Genomic DNA, 12,310 nt, shown 5'->3' with positions numbered 1-12,310 from the left:
GGTAATGCTGCCCCTTATCATTTTTATGAGCTCATTTACAACAGAGGGCTGGTCCCAAGTTATCGGCTGTGTATGTATTTCAGGCTCAAGTCCAAGATCTAGGGCAAAACAACAGTTCTGGTTCAAAGCAAGACTCTTCAAGAGCTTGTAAAACCAACAGAGGAGCCATAAGGATGCCAGCTACTCCTGGCACCATTCACAAATCCATCCGCCTGTCATCAGTGCCTCGGGCCCTCTGAAATCCTGCCCTAAAATCCCATCAGCTCTGTAATTGCTACCTTTGGGTCTACAGGGTAACATCCCTGGAATCTGGAAATCAAGCTGCCCTCTAGAAGTTAAACCCTTCAAGTCCCCACACGACAGAAAGGGTTAGTTAACTTGCACCAGGCCCTAGAGAGAACAGGATGTCTCCCTGGTGAAAGCCGGAAGAGTTGGCCTTGGAAATTCAATCCAGGCATGCCTGCATGTGAAGGAAGCAGGGGCCCAACAAAAGCTCAGAAAAGCTTCTGAACAGCAGGTGAGGGGCTCTGAAGGGTAGAGGGGGACCTGGTGGGCAGGTATATCCCACAGAGAGCACACTGTCCTACCTCAGCGACAAGACCCATGTATCACACGCATGACTCCCCGTGCCCAGGTCTGTGCTCACTGAAGCCTCTGATTCTGATTTCCTGTGCAGGGGAGTGTTGCTGAGAGGTCGCCATGACACCGGTCTCAGGCCCCTTGGCAATTTTATTTCTCATTATAAATTAATAAATCATCATTTTGATAAGCCTCTTGAGAGTCCCTTTATTCTTCTCTGAACGTGATCAACTCTGATTTTAGACTTGTACAGCTGATATCCAGACCTCAGCCCAGCCTGAGTGTGCCACCATACTCCCCACTCACATTTTAAGTTTTTTTTTTTTTTTTTTTGAGAGTATATGCACACGTGTGAGGGGGGAGGCGTGGGGGGCGGGCAGAGGGAGAGGGGGAATCTTAAGCAGGCTCCATGCTCAGGGCAGCCTGAGATGCAATCTCACCACACTGACATTGCGACTTTAGCCAAAAATCGAGTCACAGGGGCGCCTGGGTAGCTCAGTGGGTTAAAGCCTCTGCCTTCGGCTCAGATCGTGATCCCAGGGTCCTGGGATCGAGCCCCGCATCGGGCTCTCTGCTCAGCAGGGAGCCTGCTTCTTCCTCTCTCTGCCTGCTTCTCTGCGATCTCCGTCTGTCAAATAAATAAATGAAATCTTAAAAAAAAAAAAAAAATCGAGTCACAGGTTTAACTGAGAGCCCTCCACACTCCCACATTCTTTTTTTTTTTTAAAGACTTTATTTACTTGATAGACAGAGATCACAAGTGGGCAGAAAGGCAGGCAGAGAGTGGCGGGGGTGGGGGAGCGGGCTCCTTACTGAGCAGAGAGCCCGACGCGGGGCTCGATCCCAGGACCCTGGGATCATGACCTGAGCCGAAGGCAGAGGCTTTAACCCACTGAGCCACCCAGGCGCCCCTCCCACATTCTTAATCAGTACTTGCCCATTATTGACCACAGCCTCAAAATCCTGTCCTAGGCACTTCCATGACCGATTGGTGGGACCAGGAATGGAAGAACACCTTTCACTCCTGCAGCCCTGGCCCAGGACAACTTGGCCAGCGTCTTTGACAGCGTGGTAAATGGTTCTCATGGCAGAAATTACAGTAAGCATGATTTCAGGAAATGGCAAGCCAGCTTAGAATGCCCCAAATCAGGGTTATTTTCTGGAGTATGTTCATCTATCTATTCATAATAATGTACAGCAAGAATAGAACAAAGAACAGTCATCGTGTCGCTTTCTAAGTATTGCTTTGCACATGATTCAGCATCGAGCAATGGCCTTACACTCCTGTGTACCTCAAGGAGCAACACACTTCTGGGCTCAAAGATTCTTTGTAAATAAACTGACCTACGTCCCCTGGGAATGTGGACCGTCATTTAAACCGGGCCATTGAAAACAATGTTTATCAGATGTTTATATTGGTAGAGTAAAAAGTTTGGGATAGCCAAGCGCAAACTTAGAATATAACTTGTATTTTAAAACTCTATTTTTGGGGGCACCTGGGTAGCTCAGTGGGTTAAAGCCTCTGCTTTCGGCTCAGGTCATGATCCCAGGGTCCTGGGATCGAGCCCCGCATCGGGCTTTCTGCTCAGCAGGGAGTCTGCTTCCTCCTCTCTCTGCCTTCCTCTCTGCCTACTTGTGATCTCTCTCTGTGTGTCTAATAAATAAATAAAATCTTTAAAAAAAAAAAAAAAAAAACCACCTCTATTTTTGTATCAAAACCCCCTCATGTATTATAAAACAGGAATGAAATATACAGTTGATACAGCTGACCCCTTGAACGATGTGAGGGTTAGGGGTACTAACCCCTGTTCAGTCCAAAATCCACACACAATTTTTGACTCGCTCAAAACTCAAGTGCTAATAGCCTACCATTGACTAGGACCCTTACTGATAACATAGTTGAGTATATATTATATACTGTATTCTTTTACAAAGCAAGCTAGAGAAAACGCTATTAAGAACATAATAATGGGGGCGCTTGGGTGGCTCAGTGGGTTAAAGCCTCTGCCTTTGGCTCAGGTCGTGATCCCAGGATCCTGGGATTGAGACCAGCATCGGGCTCTCTGCTCAGTGGGAGCCTGCTTCCCCCTCCTCTCTGCCTGCCTCTCTGTCTACTTATGATCTCTCTGTCAAATAAATAAATAAAATCTTAAAAAAAGAAAAACATTATAATGAAGAGATAGCACAGATACAGTTCTGTGTGGTATTTATCAAAACAATTCGGACACCTGGGTGGCAGTCAGTTAAGCATCTGACTCTTGGTTTCGACTCTGGTCATGATCTCATGGGTTGTGAGATTGAGCTCTGCACTCGGCAGGGAGTCGGTGTGAAGATTTTGTCTCCCTCTGCCCCTCCCTCTCCCCAGGTTCTCTCTCTCTCTCTTTCAAATAAATAAATAAATAAATAAATATTTTTTTAAAAAATCCACGTGTGGGGCGCCTGGGTGGCTCAGGGAGTTGGGCCTCTGCCTTCGGCTCGTCATGATCTCAGGGTCCAGGGATTGAGCCCCACATCGGGCTCTCTGCTCAGCGGGAAGGCTGCTTCTCTCTCTCCCTCTGCCTGCCTCTCTGCCTACTTGTGATCCCTCTGTCAAATGAATAAATAAAATCTTAAAAAAAAAAAAGCATGAGTAAGTGGACCTGTGCATTTCAAATCCGTGTTGCTCCAGGGTCATCTATTCTAAGATTCACAGTCAGAATTTGGTGGAAGGATTCCAGCTCCTGCTTTTACTTTTGTTTTTTCCAAATGTTCTGTGAATCTTTATTACTCTTATAGCAAAACAGAAAATACATACTAAGTTACCTAAGTTACCTAAGTTCCTAAGTTACCTCGTGATGAAACATAAGCACAAAGAAGAATGAGAACAGAGACCACTTGAATATCGTACGTTATTTTCTCATGTGTTGCACACAGTGCAGGAAACACGATGAAGCACATGGACTGAGGCAGGGATGCAGAGACACAGCGGACCTAAGGTGGCAGCCCCTGGCACAGGTTCATGTCAGGAGCCATCGCCGCCAGATCTGCAGCCACAGTCACGAGAAGCTGCATTTCCCAGAAAGAGGTGAGGTTGGTTTAACCAGACCCGCTGGTGTCCACAGGCGTCAGGATGGGGGGACGCGAACGGACCGCCTTTGTAAACCCCCGATGCTGCATGCCGCCTCGGCCGATACAAGGGGTGCCGTTTCCGTGCTGTCAGGCAGGCGGTGTTCTGTCTTCCATTTCTGAGAAGGAATAGAGGATGAACCCCAGAAAAGCCAGAGGAAGTCTGACTCGGATTTCACCAAAAGTATAACAAAATTAAAAGTAGTAGATCTGGATCTTGGTGGAGGCCCTCAGCTTTTCTAGTTGTCCAGAAACTGAATGAGCCTTGTGTTGATAAATATTCCCAATTCCCCTTCACCCCCACTGCTGGAACAAAAGCAGCACTGATTTTCATAACAAGTGTTTCAAGCACCTTAAGTTTCTGGGCAGATTAATTCTTGCCTCTGCTTTAAGATAATTTGCATTTGAAGTCTACTTCCACAAGAATATGGAATTCAGCGCATCAGCAATACCAACCTTCTTTTTTAACCATTTTTTTCATAAAGAAGTTTTTTTTTTAAAAGGATTTTATCCATTTATTTGCCAGAAAGAGACACACACACACACACACACACACACACACACACACACACACACACGGCACAAGCAGCAGGAACCGAGACAGAGAGAGAAGCAGGCTCCCTACTGAGCAAAGAGCCCGATGTGGGGCTCCATCCCAGGACCCTGTGACCATGACCCAAGCCATAGGCAGGCACCCAACCAACTGAGCCACCCAGGTGTCCCTAAACAATTTATTATTATTATTTTTTAAAAAATATTTTATTTATTTGACAGTGATCACAAGTAGGCAGAGGGGCAGGCAGAGAGAGAGGAGGAAGCAGGCTCCTCCCAGAGCAGAGAGCCCGATGCAGGGCTTGATCTCAGGACCCTGGGATCATGACCTGAGCCGAAGGCAGAGGCTTTAACCCACTGAGCCACCTAGGCACCCCCCTAAACAGTTTTTTAAAGGATTTTATTTATTTGAGACAGAGAGATACACAGAAAGAGCATAAGCAGGAGAGGTAGAAGCAGACTCCCCACTGAGCCAGGAGCCCAATGTGGGACTCGATCCCAGGATGCTGGGATCATGACCTGAGCTGAAGGCACTTAACCACCTAAGCCACCCAGGTGCCCCAACACCAGCCTTTCTAGACACTTGCTCCAGCCCATTTGAAAGAAAATGAAGGTCCCTGGAAAGCACACTATAGTTAGCAAGTTGCCTTCAGACTTTTTGTTAAAAATATCAACATTGGGCAACTGGCTTATCCCCATTCCTACAATCACTGAGTGTCCTTCGGCATGTGGCTCATTACCTGACAAAGGAAACAGCAGAGGGCTGCGATAGGCCTAGTTTGTACCGAAGTGTAACCACAGGGGTCACAGTTAGATCACACTGGCAAATCTCTAACAGCCATCTCTTGTGACCACCATCCTGGCTCTCCAAGCCCAGACTTTCTGTGAATAAGGCATGGAAAGAGTGCCACCTCTGGGTGAAGTGTGGTTCCTCTCCACTTCCTAAGCCCCCAAATCACTAGGAGGAGATGCCCTCATTTGGGGGTGGATGGATCAAATCAAGACTGGAGCTCCTGCGCACAGGGCCTCCTAGGAGCATTATCTGAGCCAAGGGCATGAAACTAGAATGGAAACTATTGAGTATGTGTGTGTGTGGCGGGGGGGGGGGGTTGTCTCATCGCAAACAGAGAGAATTTGAGAGGAGTAAAGCTATGGATCAAATGCTAGGGGAACATTCCTCCTGTTGGGAAAAGCCCCAGGGTTCCTTGCTTCTTGATGCCCGTTAGGAAAACACACACAGGGGTCCCCTGGCTGATAAAGTGACTTCAGGGGCAATGGGAGGTCAGCACTACTATTCCCTCGACTCCAGACCAACAAAGCATGCTGCTCTTTGCACAACTTGTCTACCTGCCGGGGAAACCAGGACATGATGATCAGGGAGGCAGGAGATCCTGCTGTGCTCGGCACTCGGAGGGGCTCGGTAAACACTTCAGTGAATCAGGGAACAAAGCTGCCGGGAGAAAGCTGTGTGCGGGGTGGCCTGGAGCAGCCAGTGCCATGGCTCTAAGCAACTCTTGGCCGCTCCACAGACTGGCTCTAGAGCACTCCCGTGCCTCCCGCACCTCCAAATGTCACCTTCTGACTGGAGCTGTACAGTGAAGCCGGGGAGACCTCCTGACACAGGTGAGTGTCCCTGGGCAAGTCCTAAGGCCTGACCCAGGGCTACCTGCAGTGCCTGAGACCGGATGCCAGGACCGGCCAAGAAGCGGTCAAGCTACTGTTGCCAACAGCTGGACATGGTTCTTGGCCCCGGAGGCGCAAGTGATAAAGCACAGTGCTTCCAAGGATAACACATGGTGGTGCCCGTTTATTCTACACCTGGTCACAGCAAATCTTACACGCCCAGACCACAGCCAGGATAAGCGCTACATGGCTACAAGCGGCTGGAAGAAACGGAAGCTCTGCTCTGGCGCACATGGTCACTCTGCGCAGGAAGCACAGCGGCCTCACTGCCTCCAAAGAGGCCAGTTTCCCTAGGCCACATTCCCATCCCTAGGCCTTAGGGACATCTCTGAAGGGCGACTCCACTTTGGAGCTTCCAAAATCCTGGGTGCCTCTCTGGAAGCCAAGCCCCATCTAATAAGTCATTCTGAGTCCAGGCTGTGCCAGAACCTCGAGCATCTGGAGCTGATGTCAAAGCAGCTCAAGAGCTGCAGAGGGACCTTAGGCGGGGTCACAGAGCAGCTCTGGGGGCCCCGGGGCTTCAGGGCCGACGATCCTTCCTGCGGAGTTTGTGTCCCACCTGGGATCCCCGCTGGGCAGCTCTCACCAGGCCTTTGAACTGCCCCTGCAGCTTCACCTTCTTCCTGCAGGGAAAGGAACAGAAAGGTCACGTCTCCCTGAAAACAGGCGGTCTCCCTCACCGTAATGCTGAAAGGTGGCTCCCCCAGCATTAAGAGGAACAGGGGGAAAGGGTGCTGCCTGGCAGTGGACAGCACGTGGTCTGGATAGACGGGCGCTCCCCTGCTTGAAAGAGCAGTTCAAGTCAGCAACACACGTGTGTGCCAATGGTGTGAAGGTACACGTTAGAAAGTCCAAATTAAAAAACTGGGAAACACTTAGCCATTAAGTTGAAGAGTTTACTGAGAATGAGGCCCTCCCCTCTTTGGAGCTCGGAGCTCCCAGCCCTGCAGCCACCATCCCAGCCGACCCTGCACCACCCAACACGTACCTGCGGTTGAGCTTGGTCTTGTTGAGGGGGATGTAGGCGTAGGGGTCGAGCCGACCTTTCTTCTTCACATCACCCTTTGCTTTCTGCTCAGCCATAGACACAGAATCAGCCAGGAGCGTAAGGTTGCCCTTCCTCCCTGCTCCTGACTTAACAGGGCCCATGTCCTCCCCTTCACTCTGTGCCTTGGTGGCACCAAGGGCTCTCACATCCCTGCAGTGGTGTCCAACAAGGGCACGGACTTGAGATGCTTACAGGTCCTCAGTGCGCCCGTCGCCGTGGCCTGAGTCTGGCCCACACAGCTGCCCTCGCCCTTTCCCCGGGGTTCTGTCTCTACCCATGGCTCTTACCTTGGCCTTGTACTCGGCCCCAGGCATAGCCTTCTTGGCCACAGGGCGGTGGATGCCAGAGCCTCCAGCTAAAGGGAGAACACAGAGGCCATGAATCAGGCAAAACCAGGGCAGCATCCTCCCACGAAAAGGGAATGGGCACCTTCTCTCTGTAGAGCTGCCGGGGAGCAGACAAATCAAGGCTAGCAGTCGGCTCTGTCCCCGACCCAGCAAGGACAAAGACCTTCCTCGAGAAGAGATTGTCCAGCGGCTTGACGGTTTAGACCAGTGGGCTCGTCAGTGGCCCTGAAGCTGCAGAGACCGACCAGCGACGTCTGAGAACACACACCTTCGCCGCTAACATAAGCCACCCCACAGTCTCCAAAGCCAAATCCGCTCTGTCTGCTCTAGAGAAAGAACACAGGCTCTGAAGTCAGACCCAGACCCAGCTCCCTGTTGAACCACGACCGGCTGAAATCTCAGCAAGTCTCTGAGTTTCTGGAGCTTTTAACCTCATCTGTAGAACGAGGCACTTCGGGCTTCAGCTCGTTCGGGCTACACACCGACACTGACAGAGAAAGGCAGCTCTCGTCCCGCTGTACAGACTTGCGAACTGCAGGTACAGAAACCCAGGTGCTTCCAAGGTCACCTGGCATTTCCAGTCCGGATCTGAACACACTCATGAGCAGAATCCTACAACGACGACTCAGGAGGACTCTCTGAGATGATCCAAATGAACCCCACTTTTTCTTTCACAGGTGAGAAACTGGAAGCTCAGAGAGGCAGCAGGACTGGGCCAAGTCAGCCTCACAGCAGAGCACCAGCTGTCCGTCCCGCCCCCGGGCCTGTGCCACACGGGCCGGTTCCACACCACAGCATCTCAGAGCAGAGGCGACAAACTGGGCACTGGCCTGGGAGGCCAAGGAGGAAGAAGCCAGGAGGCTTCTCTAGCTGGGTCAGAATGCCGAAGACTCTGAAGACAAACATACTCCTGCGGCTGGGAACTTGCCACAGAAGCCCCTGTCCCTCCAGATTCACTGCAGGGACTCTGCTGGGGGCACTCAAGGCCAGGGGCTGCCCGCAGGGGAGGGGGGCAGAGGTGAGTAACAGAGACCGCCCCAGGCCGTGGGCAGCCACGAAGTTATCTCTAGCAGCTGCTCCAGGGAAACGAACAGCTCAGGGGACCAAAGACAAATGAGTAGAGGAACCCCCTGGGCAGGCCCAATACTGACCCTCCCAGCTGCCACCTTCCATCCTTCCAGGCTAAGGTGGTCTCCCCAAACCCAGCCCAACTCAGGGCTGGATAAGAGATGCAGACACCCCCCAGGAAAAGGGATGTGCTGCAAGCCTCACGGAAGGCCTAGATGGGTGGGACAGAGATGGGGCTCAGGGGCTCCCAGAAGGGCTGGGGGTTCCACGCATAGACCTCCTGACCCCCAAGCTCTGACACTCTCAGGCCCTAGCCGAGTCCTGGGTGACATATTGGCCAATCTTTGTCGGAGCTGACTGACTGCAACGGGGCCATGCAAACTCATAGCTCTGCCTGCAACTCCCCATCTAATGCCGGGGACAGGAAACACAGCGTCCCAAGAGGGAAGCATGGAGGCCTCACCTTGGTACTGAGGGGGCATCTCCAGCTCCTCATCATCAGCCTCCTTCTGATGCTTGAGCTTCTGGTGTTTCTTCTATAAAGTGGTGAGCGACGTTCATTAACAAGGATATATGATCACCTCATTAACGTTCCCAGTAAGAGCAAGCAACCTGTGTTAGCAGAAAAGGTTCCCTGCCAAGCACTCCACCCTCCACTTACAGACGAGCACACCGAGGCTCAGAGAGGGTAAGGGACTAAGATCACACAGCTAGACAGCACAGAAGCAAGGTTCCAGCCCAGGCCCTGACTGCTTCACACAGAACTCCTGTCCCAGGGCTCCAAGTGCCCATCTGGATATCCTAACCTAAGCTTACGCTCCTGTTCAGAGGGGGCCTCCTGCATCAGGGGTCTCTCTCAAACCCTCAGCTACCCTCTGACCCTCTAACTCTGATCTTTTATGTCTGGTTTTCACCCAGGTCTCCAAACAGAATTCTGCATGGGTGCAAAGCTCTGGTAACAAGGCAGCTCGTCGGGCCCTGGTGGGAAGACGGACATCTGGCCAGAGACAGGGCAGTGGTGAATGATATTAACGAAAGCAGTAATTTGGGGAGAAGATGACCAGATGCTATACTCATGTGCTCGACACGTCCAATCTCATCAAGCCAGTCTGATCATTCTTCAAGATCTACAGGTGACGAACTGAGTGTGAAAGGTCAGGCTACAGCCGGAACGGGACCCCAGGACCTGCATCTTCACTACTAACACTGTATCCCCTGGCTCTCCCCTGTCCCAAGGGGGGATACCCAGGAAGGCTGGATGGGCTGGCCACAATGTGAGAGGACAGAGAGAAAGACACTGCTTCAAAGTACCCCCAGAAGTACTGTTTGCTGGGCTTGGGAAGGACAGTGAGGGGTTGGGCCCACATCACCCTTCCTGGTTTGGGTGGGGCAGGTGAAAGGCTGCACTCCACCCTGGGAGTTACCAAGGGGGTTAAATTCTGGGGCTCAGATGGGAAGGCCAGGGTTCGAATCCCTGCTCTGCACCTAACAACCCCTGTAACCTACTTACTTTCTGCAAGCCCCCTCTGCAAACGGGGATGATAAGGGTCCCCGTCACCTGTGAGGATTAGTTGAGGTGACATGGGGCCCTGTGTACTCCCCAGTGGTGGCTGCCCCGTCCCACGCAGGAACCTGTCCCTTGGAACACACAGGCCAGCTGTTGCCTTTGCGGCTTGCACAGCCGGTGCCCTCGGGGGAGAGAAAAAGGGCTCTACCTGTCTTCCTTCAGCTGGACGGCTCAGCTCACACAGAAGCATCAGGTCCTTCAGAGCCCCGTCCCACGCCCCCCAGAGCAGTCACCCACTACACTGCGCCCTGTAACACACATCACACCCTCTGGACTGCCCCCTACGCACCGTGCAAGGCTCTGCTGTGCATTCAGGAAAAAGGGCAGGTGGGTGTGTGTGCAGCTGAGGGGGAGGGGAGTTAGGGAAAGACGGGCAGAGGACCTGTCAGCCCAAGGCTTTGCCCTGAGGGCACAGCTGCCCACCAGAAGTACTCACACTCCTGACACCCATGTCTTCCATCACGTCAGCCATCTCTTCGTCCTCCCCTGGAACCAAAAGGAAGAAAGGCCTTTGAGCATGCAGGGAGCACCCGTTTGCCCAAAGCCCACACACATCTCGTCCTGCCTTCTCCCGTCTCATCAGGCTGACGGAGCTGGCAACTCCAGCCCCAGAAAACCCACGTCCTTCTGGGTGAGACAAGACCCCTGAACACCGACTGCCCCTTTATCTTTCCCATCCTAGGCCCCAGGGACGACAGCCCCTCAGGGAAGTGGTGATCCCACTTCCAAGAAAAACACATCTTGTTCTGAGACCCTAAGAAAACCCTTAGCCATTAAGGGTTTTCCTGGGGAGTCAGGCACGCCCCAGCCCCACAGATGTCCCGCTCTGCCTGGAGAACAGCCTCGTTCTCCTACTTGAGAAACCTTTCTTTTTTTTTCTTTTTTTTGCTCTCTATGAGCTGAGCGCTGTGAGGGAATGAGCCAAAGAAGTATGAACCAAGAAAATACACAGGCAACCAAAGTAAAAATAGATAAAATGGACTATCACAAAATTTTAGAACTTCTGTGTCTCAGGGGACACAAAAGACTGAAAAAGCACTCTACAGAGTGAAGGGGAGAATGTATTTTCAAATCACACACGTGACAAAGGGTTAACGTGCACACTGTGTGAAGGCCTCCCACAACTCAACAACACAAAACGAACATCTCAATTAAAATGAGCCAAGGGTTTGCACAAAGGGAATTCGGGCACACGCTGCAGCCTAATGAGCCTTGTAGACACCAGGATGAGAGAAAGATGAGGGTCACAGACAGACAGTGCATCGTTCCACTTACATGAGGCACCTAGATTCCAACTCAAATGACTACAGACAGCTTCTGGATTGGGGACTGTCAGGGGCTGGGGTGGGGGCCAGGAGCAGGGGCTGTTTAATGGGCAAAGAGTGTCAGTTTTGTAGCTGAAAGGGGTCGTGGAGATGGTTGCCAGACAACGTGACTGTACTAAGCACCAGTCTACATGCTCAAAAATGGTTCATGGGGTAAGTTTCATATTACCTGTACTTTCCCCTATGAAATTTTGACCAGCTGGCGCTGGGGGAGACACACTCAAGCAAAGTCAATCAACAAGCAAATAACACCACAAGACAAGCCAGACGACATGCCCCATGCTGGGCGGTACCCGGGCTTGCCGGGAGCACTGGGGGACGAGGCTGAAGGCTGAGGACCATGGACGGGCCACAGAAAAGCACTCGGATTGGATCTTAAAGAGCGAGGAGACAGGAGAAGAAGGGAAGGGTGTTCTCAGCACCAAGGACATCTGGGCAAGAAGGGAGCCAGGAGACTGGAACCTAAGAGCGGTGAGAGGGGGCAGCAGCGGGACCGGATCAAGAACCAGTGTGGTCACCCGTCCACCAAATGCAGACATGGCTGTTCTGGCTACCCACTTTATCTACAACCATCTGAAGTAGGTACTGGTATGATGCCCCTTTTGGGATAAGGATATTAAAGCACAGAGAAATTAGTGATTGTCCCCGGTCACACAGCAGGTAAGCCGGGTGTAGGGGGTGCCATGAGACCGCTGGTTCGGAGGCTGCAGTGAGTCAAGCGCCCAGGGATCAGGACAGTGGAAACAAAAAAAAAAAAAAAGAGGAAGGCAGATAAATGTCCGAAGACAGGCTTTCTGATCCAACGGATGACACGGGGGAGGGGGAGCAGGAAAGACTCCACAGGATGGAGACTTCTCACCGGGGCCACTCCCAGACAGCAGGAGACCATGCAGTAGGGAAGGAAGCAGCCTCTGAGCCTGGGTCCTCCACCTCTCAATGAGCTTCCGGACCTCAGCCAAATTCACATTTAAAAAAAAAAAAGAAGGGGACGCCTGGGTGGCTTGGTTGGTTGAGCCGCTGCCTTCGGCTCAGGTCA

The 12,310-nt window shown here is 51.9% G+C and overlaps 1 protein-coding gene across 1 annotated transcript in view; it reads right to left on the bottom strand.

Moving 5' to 3' along the window:
* Positions 1 to 6,016: 6,016 nt before the first annotated feature.
* RRP12 (ribosomal RNA processing 12 homolog) overlaps positions 6,017 to 12,310 on the bottom strand; it is a 30,056-nt gene continuing 23,762 nt past the window's right edge. Inside the window, exons 30-34 of the mRNA XM_080822417.1 lie at positions 10,386 to 10,435; positions 8,846 to 8,918; positions 7,255 to 7,322; positions 6,908 to 6,990; positions 6,017 to 6,542 (exon numbers count right to left, since the gene is read on the bottom strand). Coding sequence (XP_080678543.1) covers positions 6,440 to 6,542; positions 6,908 to 6,990; positions 7,255 to 7,322; positions 8,846 to 8,918; positions 10,386 to 10,435 — 377 coding nt within the window. The 3' untranslated portion in view covers positions 6,017 to 6,439. The remainder of the gene's footprint in view (positions 6,543 to 6,907; positions 6,991 to 7,254; positions 7,323 to 8,845; positions 8,919 to 10,385; positions 10,436 to 12,310) is intronic.

Source organism: Martes martes, assembly GCF_963455335.1.
Source record: "Martes martes genome assembly, chromosome: 14".
NCBI classification, from domain to species: Eukaryota; Metazoa; Chordata; class Mammalia; order Carnivora; family Mustelidae; genus Martes; species Martes martes.
Note: the sequence above shows the minus strand (reverse complement) of the source record. Positions and strands in the feature narration are given on the sequence as shown.